Source organism: Harpegnathos saltator, unplaced genomic scaffold, assembly GCF_003227715.2.
Source record: "Harpegnathos saltator strain DR-91 unplaced genomic scaffold, Hsal_v8.6 scaffold160, whole genome shotgun sequence".
Taxonomy (NCBI): Eukaryota; Metazoa; Arthropoda; class Insecta; order Hymenoptera; family Formicidae; genus Harpegnathos; species Harpegnathos saltator.
In genome coordinates this window covers 262,000-289,247 of record NW_020229940.1, presented here as the reverse complement: position 1 = coordinate 289,247, position 27,248 = coordinate 262,000, and the positions used below count along the sequence as shown (strand labels likewise).

The window sequence follows — 27,248 nt, the reverse complement described above, 5'->3', positions numbered from 1 at the left end:
TGCCGAATATTAGAATATGATACTAATGTTACAATAGTTTAAATACTTCACACAAAAAAGAAACAATATAAATTTACATTAATGTTGCGTTAAATTAAATTCAAATTCTAATTGCAATAGATTGATAAGAATTCTTTCTTATTTCAATGCTATATTTCTATACAGCATGTTTGACAATTATCAACATTAAATTATCAAGTATCAACATTCGCGCATGTATTATACATAGAACTTATCCATTTAATTATCAATTATCATCTATTTGCTAATTAAACTTGATATTTTTAATAATTTCCGTTACATGGGAGATCCTATCAGACACCGCGTATTTACCAGATTGTATTCCTTCCGATTACTATTTATTTCGATCTATGCAGCATAACTTTGCTGACCAGCACTTCAAATCACATGAAGAAATACAAAAATGAAGCAGACTTCGAAGGACGAACATTTTTTTTTATTGTGATGGAATTCACTTGTTGCTCGAAGTGGGAAAAAGTTGTAGCTAGCGATAGAAAATATTTTGAATAAAATATAATTTAACGTCTTTAAAAAAAAAAGGGGTTTCTTTTGCAAAAACTCCTTCAAAACTAATCGGATCTAACATCTAATATTATGGAAAATCATAGGAAAGAAATATGAAGCTTTGTAATTTAAGTTACAATTTGAACGTATACGTACAGGCACGTATATATACCTCTACATCATCTGAAAATGGCAATGATCACGTAGTACATGTATATCTTTCGGCGCTTATGACTTTTTCGCACATATGGCAATGTGTTACTCCATGAAATACTTCTTGTCGTTCCTTTGACAAAGTTATCATGAGGACATTAGCGGACAAGATAGTCTTTACACGATACTCTAAATTTCTTGATTTCTTGACAAATTAGGTGATACAGTCCATATTGTAATATACGGACAACGTGTCGTTATATGAACAACGCAAATATCCAACGCTAAATATTTCTTAATGCCTTATATACATGTATGAATTATTTCGATGGTCCTCTCCATCCTTCACCGTCTTCTCTACGATGCACTTTGACTTAGTGCACACTACAAAAGGAACCGCTCCTTCCTGTTGTAGTTGCTGAAACTTAGCTACTTGTTGTCCTCCTTCGGTAGCAGAATGGCGCAGTCGTTCATCTCACGGCAATCTACTTCGTGGCTCTCCAACCTCTCGCTGGAACTAAAATAGTGCAGGTACCTGCAAAGAAACAAATATTACGATTTTTTATTATTCAATATTATATTTCTTATATATTGCATTTATATTCACCGATTGCAAATATATTTCTTATGTCTGTTTAGTTGCGAGTTCATAAGTCAGGACAGATTTTTAATCTATGCGAAATGTTCCACGTTATTATTATGTGGATCTTGCATGTACAGCAAGTTGACATATTTCTTCATTATACGGTTGGTGAAACATATCGGAAGGACTGTCCTTACCATTTCTTCCGTTTTTTACTCAACAATATACAGGGTGAAGAAGAATACCGGGACCCCGAAATATATCGAAAAATATAATTTTTATAAAAAAATGTTTCAGACAAAAGTTGTAGGGTTTCAAGTAACGCATTACACAGCAATATCAGTATGATCTTGAATAGCGTTGTCAAGGTCACGTGAAGCCCTCGAGATAAGCTACAAGAATGTGTAATGTAAAATAGGGAATTCTATTTAAGAAATTTAAGACGACCTTTACGTGACCTTGACAACGCTATTTAAGGCCATACTAATATTGCTATGTAATGCATTACTTGAAACCCTACAACTTTTGTCTGAAACATTTTTTCATAAAAATTATATTTTTCGATATATTTCGGGGTCCCGGTATTTTTCCTCACTCTGTATATGTTGATACATATAGCATTATATATTAATAATTTAATCTTAGTAATTTAGTTCACTGCCATAAGAAATTTAATAGCTCGACGATTTAGTATTAAATTATAATAAAAATACAAAGATTTCTATTCTGCGTTTTTTTTAACTGGATGTATACTATTTAATACTTTAGACAATCTCTTAACCAGAAGCGGTGATCATCATTCATACGAAATACACAATGTCCTTGGATCGGACATTGATCACCGCTCGTTTTAAGTTTTATTTTTATTTCGCGCGGAAAAGTGACATTTCAGAATGACATTCCGTGTGTAACGGATTGTATACTTGTTAACATTGACTGTTAGATCTAATATTTATATTGGGTTGGCAAATAAGTTCGTTCGGTTTTTAAGAGTAGAATAAAACTTTTTTATACATAATTTTTTTATACACAAGACGAATACAAATTTTAATCAACTATATATTGGCTTTATCTTCTTCGATCTTTATCGATGACCTCTAGCCATCTTTCCACCAACTTCATTATGCGTTCGTAAAACGTCTGGGGCTTATCGGCAAAAAAACCAATCCAGATGGTTTTTAATGGCCTCTTCATCCTTGAAGGTTTTCCCGTTCATAGAGTTCTACAGCGACCGGAGTAAATAATAATCGGAAGGGGCAAGATCCAGTGAATACGGAGGATGAGGCAAAGCATCCCAGCCAAGCTGAAGCAATTTGTTCCGAGTGGTCAATGACGTATGAGGTCTGGCGTTGTCGTGGTGGAAGACGACACCTTTACGATTTGCCAATTCTGGACGTTTTGTGCGGATTGCTTGGTTCAATTTCGTCAATTGCGAACAGTATACAGTTGAATGAATCGTTTTGCCTGACGGTAACAGTTCGTAATACGTAGATGACACCCTTGAAATCCCACCATACGGAGAGCATTATTTTCTTCGGACGCGATCCCGCCTTCGAGGCCGTTTGCGGTGGCTTGCTGCTGCGCCCCCATGATCTTTTACGCGTTACATTATCGTAGACGACCCATCTTTCGTCACCCATCACCATTTGCTTAAAAAATGTGTTTAAAAAATTTGTTTAAAAAATTTGTTTAAAAAATGGGTCCTTTTCTTGGCGTTTCCATAGCGAATCGCAGATGGATATGCGTGTGGTCAAGTTAGCCTCGGTTAATTGATGCGGCACCCAAACATTAAGCCGAGAAAAGTATCCCAGCTGGCGCAAATGCTTTTCTACGCTTGTGTGAGATATATTCAATGTCGTAGCAATCTCTCGTACCGATTGGGATGGATTTACTTCGATTATAGTCTTAATGTCACTTGAATTAATCTCGATCGGGCGACCGGAGCGGGGCGCATCATTGACGTCGAAATCTCCAGGACGGAAATTGGCATACCACCTTTGGCATACGCGTTCTGTTAAGTCATCATCTCCATATACACGGCATATCTTTTTATAAGCATCCGCAGCTCGTTTGCCTTTTTTAAAATAATAGAGCAAAATGTGACGATAATGCACGTTATTTATTTCGTTATTGTTCACAGCTACGCAACACACACAATACTACTGATGTTAGCTAAACCAAACACAACACAACGTAAACAGTGAAACATAACCTTTTAAATGTGTATTCGATTTGCACGATAGCGCTGAGAAAAGAAAAGCGAACCCGCATGAAACTTACACTGAAACAAAAACCGAACGAACTTATTTGCCAACCCAATAGTATAACGGTGTCTGTTCACTATCGCATTAACAAAATTCTCTCGAAAATCTTAAAATGAACTCAGTGACGCTGTTCGTACTACTCATTTTGATCACATATGCGGAAGCATTCACAATTTTTTATATTAATACTTTTATTCGTACATTTATCATCCGTGAAGAATTCACTGTTAAATATAATAAGTTAAGTATAATAAGTTAGTTTGAAGACATTTTTGCCATGATGTTTCGCACATGCTCGAGCACTATATTTCTCACATTCTCGAGAAATTAATGTGATTAAAATTTACGACTATATTAGTCAATATATACGGCTATCGAATGTCATGGCATTCGTCGTTACATTTGTCGTACTTTGGAATCTTGCGTTGTACTCTTCTCGCGAATTTAATCGAACATATTGCTGTCGCAGTTTATGATCAGTTTGCGCGAATTATTCTTTTATCGTAACATTTTCTAAGTAATATCAGTTGCCCACTCGTTATGGACAATATCCAGGCTTCCATTAACCCTTCGAAACACAGCGGGACTCTGGAGTCCCATCTTTTTGCTTCGTTTTATTACGTTTTTTAGGTATAAAAACTCAATTTTCTTGCTGTTTTCTTGTGTTTTTATTCGAGTATTATGTTATTAAGTATGTTGTAATGTGTATTTCTTATACATTATTCATGGAATTGTTTATATAAATAGTTAAATGCAAAAAAACAGTGTTTTATGTGCAAAAAATTGTGTCAGAGAGAACAATTATAGCTATATGGATGACAATTGATAGCCTGGGGTTTTCGCAGGGTTGGGAAAGTTACTTTTTAAAAATAACTCGTTACCGTTACCATTACTTTCGGTAAAAAGTAACTCGTTACCGTTACTCGTTACTGATCTTAAAAAATAACGCGTTACCGTTACTTGAAAGTAACGATATTTTATTTCGTTACTTTCCGTTACTTTTTTTGTTGTAAATCCAAGATTATAAGAAAGGTGCTAAGACAAAATATAAATCGGACATAAGACGATTAGAAATATATATATATATATATATATTTAAATATTTTTATTATTTTATGTTATTAAGTATTGTATTTAATGAAAAGTTTCTTAATTAGTGGATATAAATTTAATATTTGGACATTAGTGCCTGTTGACTTTAAAAATCTTTGCCATTCATCATAGGCAGATTTCTCATTTGATGTTTGCTATTTAAAATTAAAACAGTCATCGTTATTATTGTGCTTATCAGACATCAAAAAATTTTTAATTGATGGAATTCCTTATAAATCTTCTAAATACGTTTGCGCAAGTTTTCACTTATATTCAGCTAACCAACTCAATTTGGGATGCAAACAGCTGGCAATTATCAATTCTTCTTTTTCGAATGTAGTACAAAACCTAAAGTTGAATCAATAAAATTAAATATGAACATATTGATTTTTCTTTTTGATCAGATGAATGTTGTTTGATGAACATATGTATTAATCAAATTACACCAACTTACCTTTCTTTTAAACCTTTCTGTATAGCTTAGGCCAATGGATGACAATATGTGAGTCCATCTTTATTGGTTCTCATTAAATTCAGCATAAAACAAAAAATGCATAGAAATTAAATACAATTAAGTTTAATTTTATAAAAATTAAAGAGTAACGATTAAAGTAACGGGCGTTTTGTTACTCGTTACAAAAAAAAATGTATCGCCGTTACTTTTTCGTTACTGTTTCGTTACCATAAAGTAACGGCGTTACCTAATCGTTACTCAAAAAGGTAACGATACCAGTAACGGCGTTACAAGTAACGCGTTACTTCCCAACCCTGGATTTTCGAGGTCGCCAGTTACGAATTCGGGGTCAGAATTTCGAAGTCGAAAATGGCGGACCTAATATGGTGAACAAAAATGTTCAAAATCCTTCGATTTTGACAGAAATAGATGCATGGAGGTCTTTTGGATAGCTGATCACGAATTTGTTATCCGATTTCCGAAATTAAAATCCATAATATCATATCAAAGTTAGTCATTTGAAGTCGCCATATTGGATCGGCCATTTTTTTAATTTCAATTCTGTATTTGTCATCTGTGATCGAGAAAACATGTATATACCGAGTTTAGTACATATCCATAATATCATATCAAAGTTAGCTATTTGAAGTCGCCATATTGAATCCGCCATTTTGAATCTTAAAATTTTGGCTCCAGATTCGTAATCAGCGATCCAAAAGATCTATATATACATAATCAGTTTCTCTTATTATTATATAGAAAAATTCGTGCTTCAAAGAATCAATCGCTTCGTTGGCACTTTTGCGTCAAAATAAAGACGTGCCATAATAAATGACATTGACGCACTAATGCGCACATCGTTTATTTCTTTACTGACTGGTCCAATTTTTGTAGAAATTAGTACTCTAAGGTTTTTGAGGTTACTGAATAAGAATTTGATTAACAATGATCGAAATGTACTGGGTTTTCTCGACATAAAATCTGAACAGCGCGATCGCGCTGCTTGGGACTCAAACGGTTAAATTTCTAGAAAAAAATCTTGTCGCTATATTACATACACTGTCTTGCATTTTCAAGTTTTAAACTCAAATTCGTTTTTAGCAACCTGAAAAACCTCTAGATATCGAGTTTTGCAATACTTACAACAATTTTCTTTTGTTGACTATCATATTGGATTTGCTATTTTGAATCTTGAAATTCATATTCAGCAATTTAGAAAACATCTACATATCGAATTTCATGAAAAATCAGATCTTTTGGCCGCCATTTTGGATTCACCATTTTGTATTTTCATATTTTGACCTCAAATTCGTATTCAGCCATCCGAAAAACATTTTAGTACCGACGTTTATAAAAATCAAGCATGATTTATATGTTGCCATTTTGGGTCAGTTGATGCTATTTCTCAGTGCCAACGAAGTAGTTAAGGAATAATATTTTCAACCGTTTCGAATGACGTTCTGCTACTGAATGCTTTGCTTCTATATCTTTTTAATAAACCTAACTTCTTTTCCCTTATTCAATTCAATTCAATTTCAATTTCTATATCTTCTCAGAAATATTAGAAATATAAGTAAGGTCTTACTGTTGTTTTTCATAAATATTTTTTTATTAATAAAAAAATAATACAATCGTTTTAATAAAAATATCTGTCGTTTGCATCTTTTGCTATCTCTCAAGCAGCATACAAATGCCACGGTGAACGAATGTTTTGTTTTTTGATCACATTGTAACGTTTGATTATCATCTGTACCATCCGATCCACGACCTGCTACGACCGTTCGGTCGATGCAGTACAGCTTCTTCAATACACACTTTCAAGTTGAAAGAAATGTTCGAAAATGGATCGATATGTCATTATGTCAGTCCATTTTCGAGCATTAACTTCAACTTAAAAATATGTAGTGGAGAAGCTGTATTGTATAGACCGGAATAAGTGATAATCAGGCGTTGCAATGTCTGAAGAATACGTTGAGTGGAGAAAGATTATGTTTCGATATGCTTGATTCGAGATTATATAGCGTTCATTTGACTCCATCAACAATATGGGGCTGTCGTATAAAATGATTTGGTGTCATTTCGAGGTGGTACTCGGGTTATTTCTTTTGAAGTGCCTGGTTCAAACGGTTCAATTGATGTACGTAATGCTCTACTATGACTCGATGGAAGGAGGACTTAATATGGTATTCTATGTTTATCTCCTCAAATATACATATGAAAAGGTAATTTGGTGTCATGGATGTTGCTTTTTACCGTCGATGTTATCGATTATTCAGAATTCGCTCATGATCTTTTGTATTTAGAAATTTCCTTTATAAATTTATCCTATTCTTCAAAATTATCCTAGTAAATTTGTTTCTTGTTTGCCATGATTTGTCACAAGAAACTTTTTTTTCGTCAACAGTGCAGTGTTTTGTCAATAGTGCAGGACAAGGTCAAAATGCCGTGTATTCTTCTTGGTCAACGGATGCGGCATCTCTACTTTCCTTCCTTTCTTTCTTTCCCATTGTATGAAATCGCTTAGAAACCGCTTGTATCATTTAAAGTTATTCTGCAAACTCTTTCTGCGTTTGTTTTAAGCCTTGAAACATTGATGTCGTCTCCGGTATTATTGTTCTGACTGAATTAGATGCTCCGGATACTTTTTTCTTTTATTTAATATATTTTGCAATATTGCAAATTGTTCATTATCGTTATCACTTGATAAAATATTTATCAATTTTCGTATTTGCAGTGCTAATATGAGATGCACTCAGAATCACGTGTGCTGACCGAATGCTTAGTCAAAGTTTCTTAGATAATACTCTAGGTCAATTTATTGGATGCAAATACTTTTTACCTACTTATAGTGAACGATCGCTATACTCGGGAACGTAGTTTTCTATCACTGACTCCTTCATCATTGTATGGTGATCTTTTCTACGATTTTCGAATGATTATAATAATCCTAAAAGTAAGCAAGTATTATAAATTTTGTATTACTGTTAATTATTATCTTTTATGTCGAATATAAAATTATGTATTTTAAACAAATAAGAAAGTATTATAGGAAATGAATAAACGCTATTCATATGTGAAAGTATAAAATATATTATAATACCAAACTTTCAAAATATTGTGTGTGTGTGTGTGTGTGTGTGTGTGTATAATATCTGTTTATATAATTTTTCGTTTCTATATCGCATTCTTTTATATTAATTATATGTATTTAAACAATTTATTTCTTATATAATCACTAGTTAAGTAATTTAGTAGATTATTTAACCCTTTGCGATCGGCAGATTTCGAAGAGATCGATAAACATTGATATCTGTAAGTTGATCTAAGCATTTGAATCTAGCATCGGGAGGATAGTTTTCTTTCATTATCGCTAGCCTTGTTCGCCGTGCCGCGCGTCAGGCGATCATGAATGCCAGCCTGGCGGCACCGATTTCTACGACGACTTGCGAATGCCGCCACTGTGGTGACATCGACCGCAAAGGGTTAATAGTGTTACGTCCTGGAGGAGGAGGAGCGCAACGTGTACTCGCGCTTGCGAGTCTCGCACATACTTGCGTATGCGCGATACAGGTCAGGGACCAGAGAGGTCCGTTTATTCCGATCGCGACGTACGGCGGGTGGTCTTTAGTTTTAGATCAGGGAACTAAATCTCTTTACCTGGGATTGGACCACGAGTTGATAGTGGGAATCGGGGATGAATTGAAAAGGGGGGGGGAAACGTGATTTAAATCATAGAATAAAATTAATATAGATTATAAAAAATTAATGGCACATTTTATTGAGGTAGATTTGAATTGAGAGCAAATTTAAAATGGCTTTGACAAATATTGCCGAAATTAGGTTCTGTACAATAAGTTCGCATAATCGGTATAAAATTATACACGTTTATAACAACGGTCGGCAGCGTGTATGTTGTGTAGCGGAGTATATATACCATATAGTAGAAAAGTTCGACAGGAGAGTTTGATGGTGAGAAAGGAGAAAGGATCTGGAGAAGAAACAAAGTGAAAAGTGAAAAGTAAGATTTCTTTCCCGATGGCAACAAATTGAAATTATAATTAAGTAAAGAAAAAGAAAAGAAATGAAATGACTCACTGATCTGGAAAGTTAGATGCTGCCCTGAAGGAGATACAGAAACGGCAATAGGCCTGAGTAGAAGAACTGGTCATCCAATTTGTCTCTTATGTAGGAGGTTGGCCTTCTAACCTGGTGCTGGTGGGGCCGAGTTTCGTTCACTTGACCATACTTATTCTAAGTCGCGGGTATGAAGAGAAAAATTCAAAACTGAGAAGAAGAAACGTAAGAAGTTTCAGCTTGTCGAGAAGGGAGTGAAGGTTTTGATCTTTTCTTGCTTGCGAGACTGTCAAGAAGTGTCGTAGCTTTTTGGTTTACCTCAAATCGTTAGCTCGGATAAGTGAGAGGGGTTCGAAAAGTTGTATCAGAAATCTAAATTTTATGCCTAAATATAGTCATAGGACTGTGCTACGAAGGTATTTTAAAAGTGGGGTTTCAGGGTACGTTGCAATATCTCGAAGATAAATATTGTAATAGATAGGGTACATAAGGTATAGGTACGTACATATGGCGATAAGAAAATTTGGAGAAAATTTAGTTCTCACGAAAAAATGAAGCAACAAACTTTTAAGAAGGAAACATCGGTATTTGTACTCACGTTACCTAATGATAAGTTAAGGAATAGTTGGATTAGATTATGATTAGGAAGGATGTTTGTGGTATTGTTATCGTTGACTAAGCGCTGAGTGGAAGACAAAATCTGAATTGATTGGAATTACCATGAAAGAAGGAGGGCGTACTATAGGTGGCGACGGGACGCCGTGGCGTTCGGGGCCTGCATCTTATTTTCGTTCCGAAGAGAGAAAAATATCGAGAGCGCGGTAGTCGCTAGACCGGGAATCGAGAACCCCGAGTCTTTCGCTTGCCGGGCGACTGCTCTAGACCACTGAGCTACCTGATGCTCCACGCTCACGACACTCACCTGTCCCTAGATAACGTTAAGAGATGTCGTTCGGAAGCGACATCTCTAGTGCTATCCCGAGCGCACAGCGACTACAGAGAGAGGCATTGTTACCTGTACCTAGTTCCGGAATTTTATTAAAACATTTCGGAGCATCGAAATTTCCAGAGATTCTACAGCTATCGCGTCCCGTGATAATATACTTGGTATCAGTGTTTTCCGACTCGGACTGAAGTTCACCAAATACCTTTAGTTATGCTATCGTGATTAGGCTTTTAACTGCACGGAATTTTCCGGACGTATAGAAATAGAAAGCTATAACAGAATAACAAGTTGTTTCTCACACTTTACAGCTATATTTAAATACAGTATTATACAGATTAAAAATAGTATTAATGTAATTACATAGCAGTTTTATTTGTATAAAAATATGGCATTCAGAAAAAGAAAACTATATAATTGACGGTGTGGAGTATAATATAACGGAAATGAAAGTCTATGCAAAAATAGAAATAACTTAAAGCTGAATCCTTCTCCAACTGCCAAATGTGATTCCAATTTTGTCAATATCCACACAGTTAATTTCACTTGGTTTTTAAAAGTATTATATAGGAATCTCTTCTATTCATATGTTATCCAATGATATTCACAAGTTGCTACATCATATTTGTGAACGTAGCGGTTTTTGGGCAATCTGAACGTTCAGCGTTATAAATGGACGAACGACCATGTTTGAATTCAGCAGCCCATTTCTTCACTGTTGAAAACGATGGTGAAGAGTCTCGCAAAGTGTAATCCAGCTCGTCTTTTATTTCCGTTGGCGTTAAACCTTTCAAAACGAAGTACTTTATCACTGCGCGATACTCGACTTTATCCATTTTTCGAGAAACACCAAATCTTGCTTGCTTTCCTCGATCACAACAAGCGAACGACTGAAGGCATCTGTCTGTAACGTTACGGTAGGCCCTCTAGAGGATCAAACTTGAGAAAAATCATAGCCAGTTGATATTCCTGACGCTATCTCCGTGTTAGGCCGAGAACTTTTCGAACTACCCTCGTACATACCGCTTCATTAATGCTTGGACGTTTACTAAGTCGAGAATTTGACTAGTATTCGACATTTATGGCAAGACGCATTTCATTTCACATCACATTCACCATGACTTCTAAATTTTATAATTTTCTTATTAATGCTTCCTTACATCGGGATGAATAAAACGTTACTTTACGCAAATTGAACTTAAAATTGTCAAGCTTTCACGTCTGTTTTGGAATATCGTTGTCAATTTCTTAGATAATCAACAGTCTTGATACGTGTAAAAACGAATGGATCAAACCGAAAATACCTATTCTCGATGTAATAAATGTTCAGACACTGATGAAGCCGTGTGTATACTTACTAAAGTAACTTGTTGTTAAAGTAGCAATGTTGATGCTATAGACTTATGAAATAAGATACCAATTTCTTAAAATAATGTGAACGCTCGTATTAGGTATATTTTGCACATAACTTTATTATTTATATACGCTTTTTATATATACTTTCTCAAATTTCAAATATAACATTCTACACAATTATTTAACGAAGTTTGAAACGAGACTTAAAATAACTTCTCGAAAGTAACTGTTACGTCCTAGAAGAGGAGCGCAACTTTTCTGTTCGCAGGAAAGGCGAATCCCGTTCGTACACGCGTGCCAGGGAGCGGGTCAGGAACCCGACGGGTCCCTTTACTCGCTCGCTGACGTACGACGAGTGGTCCGTTCTTCGGTCAGGGACGCGAATCCCTTTTCCGGGGATAGGACCATGAATCAACTGTTGGAAGGTGGGGTGATTTTGAAATCAATTAATGGAAAATAGATTATTAACAAGTTTATTAAAATAAGGATAACAAACAAAACGGTACAACTGCGCGATTTAGAAAGTGACGATAATGATTGTATTAGGTCAATCGGAAAGTTCCGTCCGTTTTCTTGCAAAACGTATGGCTCTTATTTAAAAAACAAAATGAAAAAGTACATCAATCAAAGTATTATCCATCGTTAGTGATGACTTCTTCCCATCTTTCGGTCAGCAAGCGAATTCCGCGGCGAAAGGATGACTCATCTTTGGAGACTACCCAGTCAGAGACCCATTTTTCGACGTTTTCATAAGAATTGAAGCATTCCTCAGCAAGTGCGCGTGCCATCGACCGAAACAAGTGGTAGTCGGAAGGGGCACCGTCTGGTGAATAAGCCGCATGGGGTAACACTTTCCAGCGAAGTGCTTCTTGACAGTTTCTTTGACAGATTTTGTGACGTGAGGCCGAGCGTTGTCATGAAGCAAAATCACTTTATGCTGTCATATGCGTTTCATATTCTCGTCGTTTTTCGCGCAATGCTCGGCTCAAACGGATCATTTGTTTTCTGTAGAGATTCCCTGTGTCTGTTTGACCACTTTTCAGCAGCTCATGGTACAGCACACCCATCTGATCCCACCAAATACAGAGCATTGCCTTCTTTCCGTGGATATTCCGTTTTGGCGTCGATGTTGAGGATTGGCCGGGATCGCAAATAGTTTTTCGACGTTTGGGGTTGTCAAAATAAATCCATTTTTCATCCCCAGTGAAGATACGATGATAATGAATGAGCCCCTTCCCCCCTCACACACACACACACACACACACACAAAATCAGCCTTTTTTAAGGGCTACTATGACGTACATATCCGACCGAGCACCCGCCCCGCGGTGCACATCGGGTAATGCGAATGCCGGCGGTATGTCAACTTTGAAACTTCATATCTTGGGAATAACTTACGCAAAAGACAAAAGTAGGCAGTGTTCTGAAAACGTCTCGACAAGGGCAACTAGAATATGCAATAAAAATGAGGGGTTCCATTTAGGATTTTAAAGTTGATCTTTACGTGACCTTCAAACGACAATTCAAGATCAAGCCGAGGTCACCGTCAGATGTCTCCCTCTGAACCTTACAACTTTTGTTTGAAATATTTTTCAATAAAATCATCGGTTTACAAAATATAGCATTGTAAACTTTAAAACTGGACACCCTGTATATGTATGCATATACAAGAAGGAGTATACAGGGTGTCTCAGAACTTTGGCATACGGGCTCCGTGGGGACATAGAGCTAAGTGAGAGGAACAAAAAACTCCTCTACCATAATGTGAAAATCGTAATAGTTTTTTAATTATAACAGTGCAAAGTTAGGCGTTTTCCAGCGTTCAGCGCGGCCTATAGACGCTCTGCGGCAAGCTGTGTGCGTGGGGGCTGAGCATTAACGCGGCTCGCGCTAACCGTCGCGCGGCGTCAAAGCGCCAAGACGCCATCGTGACAGTAGCGTGACTCAGCTACGCACACAGCTTGCCGCGGAGCGTCTATAGGCCGCGCTAGGCGTGGAAAACGCCTAACTTTGCGCTGTTATAATTAAAAAACTGTTACGATTTTCACATTATGGTAGAGGACTTTTTTGTTCCTCTCACTTAGCTCTATGTCCCCACGGAGCCCGTGTGCCAAAGTTCTGAGACACCCTGTATACAGGTGAAAAAGGGTCGGAACCCGGAATAACTTTGAAAATATGTAAGAAAGAAAGAAGCCTAAATATAGAAGTTGGAAGATTCTAATTGACGTATCATGTAATAATATTAGTATAATCTTAAACATCAAAGTTACGAGGGCACTTTGAATTTTTTAAATAAAAACCACCATTTTTTATTATATTATCTTTTTCTACCAATTAATTTGAACATTTTTCTGAAAGTTTTTTATTTGCCTAATATTTTTTGAAATATTTAAGAAAAACTTAGTAACTTTTTCGATATTTGGTTTACAATATCTCGGTAACTATTTATCAAAAGAAAAAATAATACAAGTCTTTTTTGCTCCGTTTAATCTCCAGAATATTACAACAATGCCCTAAGTTTTGTTTATTTGATGACTTTTGGAAATTTCAAAATCATGTATGTTGTGTGTGTACGTATCTGTGTGCGCGCGTATATGTATAATTATTTTCTGTGTATGCGTACGTACGTGTGCGAGAGAGGGATATTAATTCCCACTTTCATAAACTTATATATTATATAATAATTACTACTTTGTTTTTTATTTCAGATTCTACTGGGACCTCTGTATGCTCCTCTTATTGGTAGCTAATCTGATAATTCTGCCAGTCGCCATTAGTTTTTTCAATGACGACCTAAGCACTAGATGGATAGCCTTCAACTGCCTTTCCGACACAATATTTCTTATAGACATCGTTGTCAACTTCAGGACGGGTAAGCAATTTATGCGATTTATCATATAATTCGCACTATTTCTATCATAATTTCCATTGGGATCTGTAACAAAATATTGAAAATTTGCTTATGTATAAATACAGAATGGCTCACATAAAATGTGACAACCCAAAAACTCTAAAAATATTTGTCATATCACAAAATTGTTTTATGACAAAGTTTCATGTATTCGAGCCTTTCTAACTATATAAACAAAATTCCGCCTTCGCTCTCTTCTAAAGGGGGGTTAGGGGTAACTTCGTAATTTCAAACGGAACCTCCTATAAAATGTGATACATTTGAATTCTACGGGAAGAAACAAGTAAATTTTATCTGGAACATTTCTTTAAAAAATACTTCTATCAAAAGTTGCAAACATTTAAACTATACAATAAAGTGCATTCAAACTAAAATGATAAATATACTGTAATAAATTGTTGTAGGAAATTATTTAGTTTATAAAATCCAGTTTTTTTCAAAAATCTTCAATCTTGACTTTGACCTTCATTTTGGCTTTAGACATACTTTTAAAAAAGCCTCAAGGATTCCATAATTATGAAAGTCATTAAAGTTAGAATATTTAAAGTATTTTTAAACAATTTTTTGATAACAAGTTTATAAGAAAAATAAATATGTAGATTTTAGATAAAAAGTAATTTCAACAAAATCTGTTGTCATATAATATTGAGAATTATTGTTAAAATTACTTCTGTATTTATATAACATTTTAGGAATTAAGACAAGTTTATATTTCTTTCTATATCTTTTAACACTTTTTTATCATTCTTTTACGCTTGTTATCAAGAGATGGAAAAGATATTAAAAGTTAATGAAGTTAATAAAATTAATAAAGAATTTTTCTCGTTAAAAAATAAACAATAAGTCGGTATGATATAATAAATTCTATACCGTTCGCAACATTTGCCAGATGTTCACAAATAAATTTCATTCTATTCGAAATATAATATAACTAGGTAGAAAAAAGAATATCAAAATTTTTAATTTAATTTAATTTTATTATTTATTTATTTCATTATATACCTTTAATACTTTTTTTCACATTTGAAACCGAGATACATTTTCAAGCATCTTCTCTTTAATATACCCCAAATTAAAAAGAATTAAGTTGTGTAACCTTAACATGACTCTTTTAAATAACGTATGATTTTTAAATTAAATTTTCAAAAATTTGATTGCAAGGTTTAAGGCGTTTTCAAATAGATATAGGCACACCTCAATTTGTCTAAAATAATTCATAATATATAGATCGACTTGGCATTAAATGCTCTTTAATTTTTGTCCTCGTGAAATTTTTTAATTTTGCAAAATTAAAGGGATAGGGGGGAGGTTGAAAATTTTGTCACTTTTGAAAAATCTAAATATAGTTGCAGTACCGTTGCAACAGTATAAAGTACTGTAAAACTTTTGTAGGAAACATTTTTTCATATACCTCGTACTTTAGAAGATATTCGCAAAAAATGAAAATGTTGGGTTTTTTGAGGGGTTGTTTCACTCTCTAAACCTTGGGATATCCCATAAAAAAATGTGTCTAATATCTTTTGTTGCTCTACAACATATCCAAAGCTCATCAAAATCGGTAAGGAGTTCCGACCCTTTCCTTGTAAAAAGTAAATTTTGTCTGGATTTTAAACAGATATACGGAGGTACAAACGAAGCTATATCAATTCTACTTATTTTATTGAGTAATTCTGTTAACAAGAATTTTTTTTTGAATTTGAGAAATTTTATTTTTTTCGTACACTATTTTTCTATTCTGCGTATAACTGTTTAATGTTAGAAATTCTTATTAAACTTTAAGTGTTTAGTATATTTTATTATTTCCACTTTTCCTTTTTTTCTTTATAATGCTAAAAGTTATATTTAATCAATGCCAAAATCTAATTCTGTCTTCTTTAATAGTTAACTTTCTAATGCTATTAGAACGTTGATAAAGGGTGACAGACAACAATAGCAATTAATTATTGATGAATAATACGTTTCTAAAGAATGAGACAAAGTAAATTTTTCTAAAAAATCTAAATAAATTTAACTTTTTGATTGATTTAATTAATTTTTATCTTAAAAAATAAAACGGGTGTAACTTTTATTTTTCTTAAAAAATTCCTGTGATTTTTCGCGAATTTGGATTTGAAGAAATATTTACTTCCTTTTGTCACTGCGTTGCTCATTGTCACTACGACGGGGATATAAGATGTCAACGAAATCTCGGATGAGAACAGATGCGCGATGCAGAATGAATCGTCTACTTGTACCCTCGCCCTTACCGATCTCGACAGTACACAATGACAGTATGGTTGCACAGCGGAGAATACTTCTAACTCCTTGACATTTCGTTATTACCTGGGGATTAATTTGAAACGTGTTTGAATCAGTCCCACAAACGCGGTGAAATTAGGTCAGCGAGCTGCGGCCGATGAGAATCATTGCATTATATCGTCGTGCACATATCGTCGATAACTACAAAATTAACTATTATCTATTATTCTATTTGTTTTTATTTTGTGCGTAACATGAAGACAATAATTTTTCCCTTTATAATAATTGCTTCCCTCTCTCATTTATTTAAAATAGATTTATCGATTATACTCATTGGATATTTCTCCCAAATTATTTGTTATATTGTCCCAGTTATTATTAATAATACGTCCTATATGTTATGCACGTACAATGCGTAATATGCATAATGGGACATAGCGAGTGCTACAATGTAATAAATTATCGAAGCATAATAGCGAATTGTCAGAGCTGGAAGCAATAATATTAGCATTTAAATGTTGTTCTGAGTAAATTGCTGTTCTTTCGTTACAGGTATAATGCAGCAAGATAATGCCGAGCAAGTAATATTGGATCCGAAGTTAATCGCAAAACACTACTTAAGAACTTGGTTCTTTCTCGACCTCATCTCCTCCATACCGTTAGACTACATTTTCCTTATATTTAATCAAGTAAGTAGACGGTTTATATCATATACGATCATATATCTCGTAGCTCGCTAGTACGATTTTACGCGCATATTTTAAGATACAATTTTTCTACAAACTTTTCTAGAAACTTTTTAAAACAATTTTTTAGCTACTAACCGAATATTGAGTTAACATATCTGCAACAATTGATTCAAAGTATAGCTTCTTTCTTTAATGAAATTGTTGAAAAATTTGATAAACTCTAGTGGTCGCACATGTGATTGAATTCTCAACTGAATAAAAAATCATTATTTTTAATATTTTTCAATAAAACAGTTTATAATATTTTAATTGCGATACCTTGTATGTTGCATAGTATAATATTAATATTTTTCGTTTTATCATAAAATTATTTCAAGTTAGTGAAAGTTGTTATATATTTATGTTCGCCGTGTGCTATTTACTTACGATTGTTTATGAAAATAAATAAAAAGTAAATATAAAATATATACCGGTAACGAAAGGGTAATAACAAAAATAAAATACTTATAGTTTCAGGACTTCAGCGAATCCTTCCAGATTCTACATGCTGGACGCGCTCTCAGGATTCTTAGGCTTGCAAAACTGTTGTCACTCGTTAGATTACTACGCTTGTCAAGACTGGTGCGGTATGTCTCGCAATGGGAAGAGGTCTATGTGAGTGTTCCGCTACTTAGTATACATAGCATTTTACATTTTAATCTACGTACAAAATGAGCTGAAGCGTTTAGTGACCTTCAATGATTCAGAAAGCTGACGATCCTTCTCCCACGAAACTTATTATTTTACCTGCTAACAATAAGATCCAATGAGTATTAATTAATGTCGATTGTCAGTTTTTTGGATCAGTTAATTACAGAAACAGCCTTCGCCGTATTTACGTGGGATATTAAATAATTCTCTATCTGACTACAGTAGAAAGATTCGGAGGTAAAAGGAACGATTTCGCAATCCTCTTATATTTTGTCCTTAATGTGTAGATTTTGTACTTGGACGCAGGTCACTCGTATTACGAGCTTAGCAGGTTCTCGCGTCAGTGGTGGATTTTGTTCCGCAGGTAACCTCAGTCACAAAGTACTCCTCGAATTGTGTTTACTAGGAAAAATATCATCCTTTTTACGTCTCAAAGGAGTCTTCTCTTGTTTATTGTAAAAATTTCATCCTTAAATACATAAGAGCAGTAAAAAAAATATGCATTTGAATGTACATTTATCTATATCAATAACAGTATATCCGTTTTGAAAGTATTTACAATAATTTGATGGATAATGATGCTACAGATGGAGTTAAACGGATATTAAAGTTGTAAGCTACAATAATAAAAATTTCCAAAACGTCTTTTTTTCCTTAAAACAGTTAAAGTTACCGTGAATCTTTTTTAATACAATTATATTATTCCTTTTCTGATATTGTAAGAGACATGAATTCAATGAATGATAAAATCATAACATGAAAAATGAAACAAAACATATTTACATAATACGTGTTCTGATATAAAAGATAAAATGTCATATATTATTTACATTTCGTTGGTTTTATCTTAATACTTTTATTTGTAAAATGACGAAAAATTAATTAATATGTCTATTCTTTGCACATGTGCATTCATGTAAATGCAATGTGTGACTGCATTTTCTTTAAATCTTACGTACATTTTTATGTTATACACAATTATGGACTTTCGACAATCGATTCTTTTGTACCAATTACATGCATAAAAATATTGATCTACTTGTTTGTCCTGTGCAACACGCATTACATTCCTTGCAATGAATACGATACACCACATTTTTTCGTAATAAGTCCGAAATCGTATCTTTTAACTCTCTAATAGTATCCCTATTAATGGACTCTAATAGTGCCTCTTAGATCTCGAGATCTACAAAAATCGACATTGATGTTCAATGTCTTCAGTTGACATTGAACATCAGTGTCGGTTTTTGTGGACCTCGAGGTCTAAACATGTTGAGCTAAAATAAACGAAAAAATGAGTAATTTTCGATATTGTATCAGAATATTCATGACATCATCGTACTTTTCTGTCCATAAGATTATTTTACATTTATAATAAAATTACTTTTAAGAAAAAGAGGAAAAGAATATGTATATAGGATATTTTTATCATTATATCTTATTGTTGATTAAGAACTGATTAATTTCATCTGTAACTTTTCTTTATCTGATTATTATAATTACTAAAAACTGATGAATACCGTTATGATGGACATGTATGTATATACAAGTATGTACATATATTTTCTAGGTATATAAGTAGTGAAAGTAAGATACATACATTTTGACAAAATTATTCTTTCAGCATTATCGCAAAAGTATCAGTCCACCACTGCGGGGAATCTTTCTACAAATCGGGCTCTGCAATTATTATATTATGTCCCGCTTATGCCGTTGTCTAATAAGTATCTTCACGGCTTTTACATGACATACTCCGCGATAAGTTCTGAAACAACAAATTTTACGACAAACTGCACGATATCTCCATTTTCTTTTTTGCATAATTTCTTTATCGCGAATTAAATTTAGTCATTGCTACCTTGCTGAGTCAGGCATCGTGAAGAATGTAAACGGATAACTACTCAGACAAAGGATAATACCTATCCTTTAATGAATGCATCCAATAATAAAGGGCAAAATAGCATAATATAGAACGGAAATGAAGGAGAAAATAATACACATGATACACACGCGATTAAAATATCGTTAATTATATCGTGCTAAAGATTATCTACTGTAAAGAAACTTTCGTGTGGTCTTATAACATTTTACTATATTTTTCATCACGTCGTCTCGATGCACCGATAACTGTTGCTGTTCGCTACTACTTGTATTTTACTCGTCACTTTCTGACTCTCATTTTAACGCACATGTCAATTTTACGCATGTTGTAAACTTACAACGATTCATCGGCGGGTAAGTAACTATTATGTTTTTAAACAAGTATATACATATTAATTGATAATTGAAACAACATGTAAGTGTAATACTTAGTCCTGACAATCAGTGACTTATGTCAAAAGACAAAAAGAATGAACAGATGCTATGGCTATTAAACGTTAAGTGTTCGAAGATTTCTAACACGGTTTCTATGAAAGGAATTCCTTCAGATTTCCCTCGCAATAAGTCTTTATTTCATGTTCAATGCCTTTCTTCATTTATTCAGTTTTCTTTCTCAACAAACATTAATCCCAGGTAGCACAAAATGTTCTGAGATCATCTTATTGAATAAGCTCATGACGTCCTAGGACACTCCTCAGTATATCCAAGATGTATGTGACATATCCTGGATGACTTTAAGACATCTTGTGTTATCTGACATTGATTTCATCGAATATCGCGGCGTATAATCATAGTATTTGCATTTGCAAAGAAAAATTGCAGGATATGCGAATGTGTATTCGCAAATAAACGAATCAGACGTTAATGATAAATAGATATATGGATTTCGCGCACATGATATATGTGTATATATGTCTCTTGTCAGGTTTATTACTGTACGGCAAATGAAGAGCGAATAAATTGATTGTTTGCGCGGATAATTTTGACTTTAAATATTGTTGCTATTTTTCGGCGGCACATCAGAAGTTGCATTTACGTCTTCAATATAACATTCTATGAGATAACGTGGGATTTGCGTTATCATACTCGCGATTGCATAGCATTGAAATCGTTTTCGCGGCGAAGTAACAAGACCAACGACTTAATCAAACTTTTCGTCTAATCAAGAGGAGGAGCAGTCATTCGCTAAGAGATCCTAGTTACTTGACTTGCCTTAAAATATGTTATCGTTTTCCTCCGTTTTCCTTCTTTATTCCGTGCTGTTATATAAATCAAATATGTTGAGAACATGTGCACGGAGAAAACTTTTAATTCGGGTGCAATATATACAAGATCTAAACAGACATCTGTAATATACACTGGACTGATAACTGTCCCCTTTAACCCCTTTAACTGTCGCTAAGAAGTGTATATGATATGCGCAGAATACGAACAAAGTATGCGTAGTAAATATTATTTTATGTATTTCTATATGTTTTACTATATTCTATATGTTATCCAGATAATATGAATTTGAGAAAATTTTATACTATGTAAAATCGTAAAATGCATATAATTAAAAAATAACATGGTAAAAATATTATATATATAAATATATAAAATGTGTATTTATTATGTATATTTATTACTGCAATATGTTATAATATAAAGCGATCTAAATAAATACTTGAAACTTAATGAAAAATTATTCATTAGTTTATTGCAAACTTATCATAAATACTAATGAATAATATAATATATATGGCAAACATTATTTACAGATTATATGTATCTCTTTGCAGCAGTGTTAAAATTATTAGTTTTCGCGACAGATTTGAATTCAAAAGTTTAGAGTCGCAAGTCTGTATTCTGCGCATCCATTCCATATTTTACACATTTATTAGTGCATATCAAAACAGAATAATAGGAGTCATTAGTCTAGCGTATATTGTGGATGTATTTGGTTTGATCCGATACGCACGTTCGCTTGTGTGCAAATAGAGACTAAAAAAAAATCTTGTATCATTTTACAAATAACCACGTATAATTTCGAGTTATTAAGAAAGGAGAATTGGTGAATGAGTATGCGTGATGTGGTGAGACGAGCTCTTTCTACTCGTCTAAAATGGGCTCTTATTGAACATGTTTAAATCAATTGATAATCTCTTGGAAACGGCGAACGGTGCGTAATCTATATTATAATACTACATGGGCTGAAAAGTCTTTGGCCTGACATATAGATGGCGCTACAAACTAAAAATCCTTATATTTCCTATAGAGTACCAACCTTAACTTAGATGCTGTAAAAATTTCATGATATTTCGTTGACTCGTGTACAAGTTATAGCTTTCGAAGTGACGTTACCTCTGAATTTATCTTTACTATGGAAAAAAGTGGATTTCGTGTTTTGATTAAACATTGCTTCCTGATGGGAAAAAACACTGTTGAAGCAAAGGCATGGCTTGATAAATGTTACGGCACATCTGCCCCACCGAATTCAACCATCAAATATTGGTTTGCTGAGTTTCGTCGTAACCGTACGAGCACAAATGATGCACCACGTTCAGGAAGGCCAAATGAGGCAGTTACTCCAGAAAACATCCAGAAAATCAGTGAAATCGTGTTGAATGACCGCAAAATGAAATTGAGTGAGCTAGCTAACATCATAGGCATCTTAAAGGAACGCATTGGTCATATCATTCATGAATATTTACACATGAAAAAGCTTTGCGCGCATTGAGTGCCGCGTTTTTTGACAATTGAGCAAAAAGCGGAACGTGTTCGACTTTCAAAGCAAAATCTGGCCCTGTTTAACCGCAATAAGAAGGAGTTTTTGCGTCGATTTGTCACAATGGATGAAACATGGATCCATCACTACCCACCGGAGTCCAATCGGCAGTCAGCGGAGTGGTTATTGCCTGGTGAAAGCCGTCCGAAGCGCCCGAAGACACAACAATCAGCCGGCAAGGTTTTGGCCAGTATTTTTTGGGATGCGCATAACATAATATTCATTGATTATCTTGAACATGGTAAAACTATCAATAAAGAATATTACTGTACATTACTGGATCGATTGGACGACGAGGTCAAGGTCAAACGGTCACATTTGGCAAAGAAAAAAATTTTGTTTCACCAAGACACAATGCTCCAGCTCACTCGGCTCGCGATACGACCGATAAATTAAAGAAATTGCGCTATGAATTGGTCCCGCATCCCCCGTATTCTCGAGACCTGGCCCCCAGCGACTATTTCCTTTTTCCCCGACTGAAGCAGTGGCTCGCTGGTAAAAGATTTTACTCGAATGAGGAGGTCAAGTTGGAAACAAATGCCTATTTTGAGGGACTTGACACCAAGCACTATAAGACCGGCATCGAAATGTTAGCGGACCGTTACACTAAGTGCATTACTCTAAATGGAGATTATGTCGAGGAATAAAACACTTTTTTCATTAAAAAAATCGTTTTTTCATTGTTAAGCCAAAGACTTTTCAGCCCATGTAGTACACGCATCTATTGTCTAGTATCACGCACCATCCGCCGAAAAGTAAATTTTCCATCTTCCTTTATACGTAACAAATATCCCTTCACGCACGATTGCGCGTATTGATGTGTGCGCACATACAAAAAAAGAGAACATATATACACAAACCTACATAAAAGTGTGCATACAGGATGTCTGACGCGAGGTCTTTATATGTATATATTTTATATGTATATATATAAATACATAAATATACACGCGTGCACACACACACACGCGCGCGCACACACACATACACACACACACACACACACACACACACACACACACACACACACACACACACACACACACACACACACACACACACACACATACACGCACGCACGCACGCACGCACGCACGCACGCACGCGCGCGCGCGCGCGCGCGTACATACATGCACGCACAGTATCCGATACAACACACGACAAGTTTATATGCCGATAAAACGACACAAAATGAATAAAAGGTCTTGCATCATTTTCTTGACAACTATATAAATATTGAATTATTAGTGAAAGAAGATTAATACAATACGGTGTATAATGTGATGGGACAGTGTGATCAAATAAAACATGATTAATTGCGCAATTATATGTTGCGATAGATACTGCGCATAAATACACACACACACACACAAGCGCGCGCGCGCGTATGGGTACATCCCATTTGCACATTCACACACACCTGCATCCGTATATACACAGCTAGAACCACCCTTTTGATTTATTAAACTTAGACTAGGTAACACTAGCACCAGAAGCCCATAGGAGAAATGGTAGAATTGGCTGTTCAGTTGATCACACGATCTAAAAGCTTGAATATTTTTTTGCGGGGCTATCTGAACTGTACAGTCTATGAGACAAGTCCGAATAATTCTGATGAATTTAGAAATTACATGAAAAACGATTTTTTTCGACGATGTTCTAATTTCGGAAGCTACTTAGACCTTGGATCATTACAATCTTACTTTCAGTAGTTGGATCACATGGGGTCTGAAAGTCCAGCCTGCTACGCAGGCAGTGGTTACTTAATATTTTATTCAATCAAGTGAATATTGGCAACGTATTCTGTTACTGCACGGTGCTCCCAAGGTCAAATCATTATTTGTCATTTAAATGACAAAGCGTTTGCCTTGACTCCTACAACAACCTGAATGCTCGACAAACTGAACGCGCTCTTCAGAATCCGGGGTAAAAAATAGGGGTTTTTATTTGAAAAACACAAGTTGACCTTCAAATGACCTTGAAAATAGAGGTCAAGGTCAAAATCAAGGTCATCATAAGGTAGCTCACTCAAACCCCTACAGCTTTTATTCTGATCATTTTCCTTGAAACTTCAATATTGAAGGGTTATTAGGGTGTCCGTTACTTTTGGGACATCCTGTATGCCTTACAATGTCTTACAATCTATTAGGTACATTGGTTAATGTCCGCTGTTCTTTTGCTTGAAAAATGCATTTACTTTAATTACAAAATGATTTGATTAATCAATCAAAATATTTTCCATCGTTTTGTATTATTTTTTCTCATTTTTCTGGTAAAAGATGAATTCCGTGGCGATAGAATGATTCAGATTTTGAAGCCATTCATCAATACACTTTCGGACTTCTTCGTAATTTCGAAAACATGTGTCTTGAAAGCCATGCATGCATTGGACGAAATAAATAGTAATCAAAAGGAGCCAGGTCTGAAGAATACATGACATGCGGAAGAACCTCCCATTCGAGCTCCCATTAACGCTTCCTTGATGACTTTTGCAACATGTGGCCGGGCATTGTCGTACAACAGAATTACTTTTCTTTTGTTGTGTGCAATTTGTGATTGTTTTTGATTCAACGCTAGCTTCGAACTGTATAATTGTTACCGGTTTCGATTAGCGGTAACAGTTTCATTCGGTTGTAAGAACTCATAATACATAACACCTTCTTGATTCCACCAAATATAGAGTAATGTTTTATGACCATGAATATTGCATTTTAGCGCCGCTATGGATGGTTGGTTTGGGTCTATCTATGATTTTTTGTGTTTAGTGTTTAGGATTGTCATAATGGATCCATTTTTCATCATCAGTGACAATCCGGTACAAAAAACTCTTTTCTTTCTGGCTGGCAATTAAAGCAGTAGCGATTGATATATGGTTCAGCATGTTCACTTTGATCAGTTCATGTGACACCCATTTTCCTTCCTTTTGCCATTTTTCCCATTGCATGTAAACGATCAGAAACCATCGAACCTAATTCCTTGAGTGTTTGAGATTAATTTGGTCCAATAATGCTTGCAGTTTGGTGTCCTCAAACTGTTTTGGCTGACCTGAACTTCCTTCCTTGTCTTTCACATCAAAATCACCACTTTTGAATCGTCGAAACCAATCTCTACATATTGTTTCTGATGGAACAGAGTCACCATAAGTTTCCACTTATAATATTCGATGTGCTTCAGCTGTAGTTTTCTTTATATTAAAGTAGTGGAGGAGAACATATCGAAAAAGCAATTTATTGTGTTCTATTTTGAATTGATTAAAAAACAATATCATTGCTTGCAAAAATACACCTTGGTGGACCGAAGTCTATCGAAAAACGTCTAAAGCTTAATACAGCATGAGTTCCAGCTGCCACAGTTCATTACATTCGCAGCTGGAGCCATCTAATGCGAACAGCGAAAATTAACCGAAACACCTAATATTATGCTCTCAGTGAAATGTAATTTTCCAGTCCCTCCAACATTCATGTAACCACATATCACTGAACCACCGCTGTGTTTTTTAGTAGATATCAAATTATTCAGATTCGAGTCACAATTTTTTTTTCGCCATACTGTGCGTCTCCCATTCGATTTAAAAATATTAAATTTACTTTAATTTCAAAATATAATTTTATTTCAAAATTCACTATTTTTATTTTTTTACAAAAGGTAATTTTTTACGAAATGAATTTATGTCTTTTAATTAGTTGACCCAAAATTTGTGTCTCATTATTTAACCATGATAATTATTATTGTATTATATTGTCAATATATTGCAAATAATACTGACAAGGAATATCATAACGGAACGACGGACGAGGCACAGCATAAAAAACCATATAATTTTTGTTTAAAAAGCTTTTTCCTCCCTGCAATAATTATTGAGATAGCATAAAAGGGATGAAACGTTGAGGGGCAGTCCCATTACTTAAACCAGAGCCATTGCCGATAAAAAAAATATGGGTGTCTTATTTTTGGCTACTCTATAAATGTGCCAAGTTTTGTCGAAATCGGAGACATACACTTCGCGGATATTCATTGTGAGTGAAAAATTTACAGCTCGTTGTTCCATTGTTGCAACAATCATCGGAACATTAATTTTGTTGTCTTTTTTTTATAAGACGATAAATCTTTCACTGGCTCTCGAAAGAAGTGGTCGGCTACTTCTAGATGCTTTTTTCACAATTTTGTGAACAGAAAATCTATTTATAATATATTAAGTTGTTGAGCGGTCTCAACAATCTTCGAAATTTCCGTGAGAGTTTTGTATTAATTATACAATCTGATAATAATTTTTCTTCTTTATCAGTAGTTTCGCTTCCTTTTCAATCTATTCTCACCAAATAAAGAACAAGCACCAAGACCCCATCGCGACGGTCAGCACGAGCCACGTTACCGCTCAGTCTCGACGCACATAGCTCGCAACTATAGGCCATGTTGGGCGTGACAAACGTCAAACTTAACGCGGTTATTATTAAAAAACCAATACGAGATGTCGCTAAATGGAAGGGGACTTTATGCTTTCTCACGCTTAGCCTCTCTACGTCCCTATAAAGTTGGTATGTTACAATTTTGAAACACCCTGTATAACGGTTATATCAAATAAAGTTCAAATGTATATATACAATGTATATATATCAAAATGTATATAT

At 34.6% G+C, this 27,248-nt stretch overlaps 1 protein-coding gene across 12 annotated transcripts in view; it reads left to right on the top strand.

The window, feature by feature from the left end:
* Ih (hyperpolarization activated cyclic nucleotide gated potassium channel Ih) overlaps positions 1–27,248 on the top strand; it is a 215,757-nt gene that overhangs the window by 102,911 nt on the left and 85,598 nt on the right. For 10 of the 12 annotated variants that reach the window (XM_025296918.1, XM_025296915.1, XM_025296917.1 and 7 more), the window contains 3 exons: positions 14,153–14,316; positions 17,146–17,282; positions 17,793–17,936. In XM_025296918.1, coding sequence (XP_025152703.1) covers positions 14,153–14,316; positions 17,146–17,282; positions 17,793–17,936 — 445 coding nt within the window. Of the gene's footprint in view, positions 1–14,152; positions 14,317–17,145; positions 17,283–17,792; positions 17,937–18,259; positions 18,337–19,596; positions 19,777–27,248 lie in introns of those variants that run through there. The other 2 variants (XM_025296923.1, XM_025296924.1) reach the window with 2 other exon arrangements.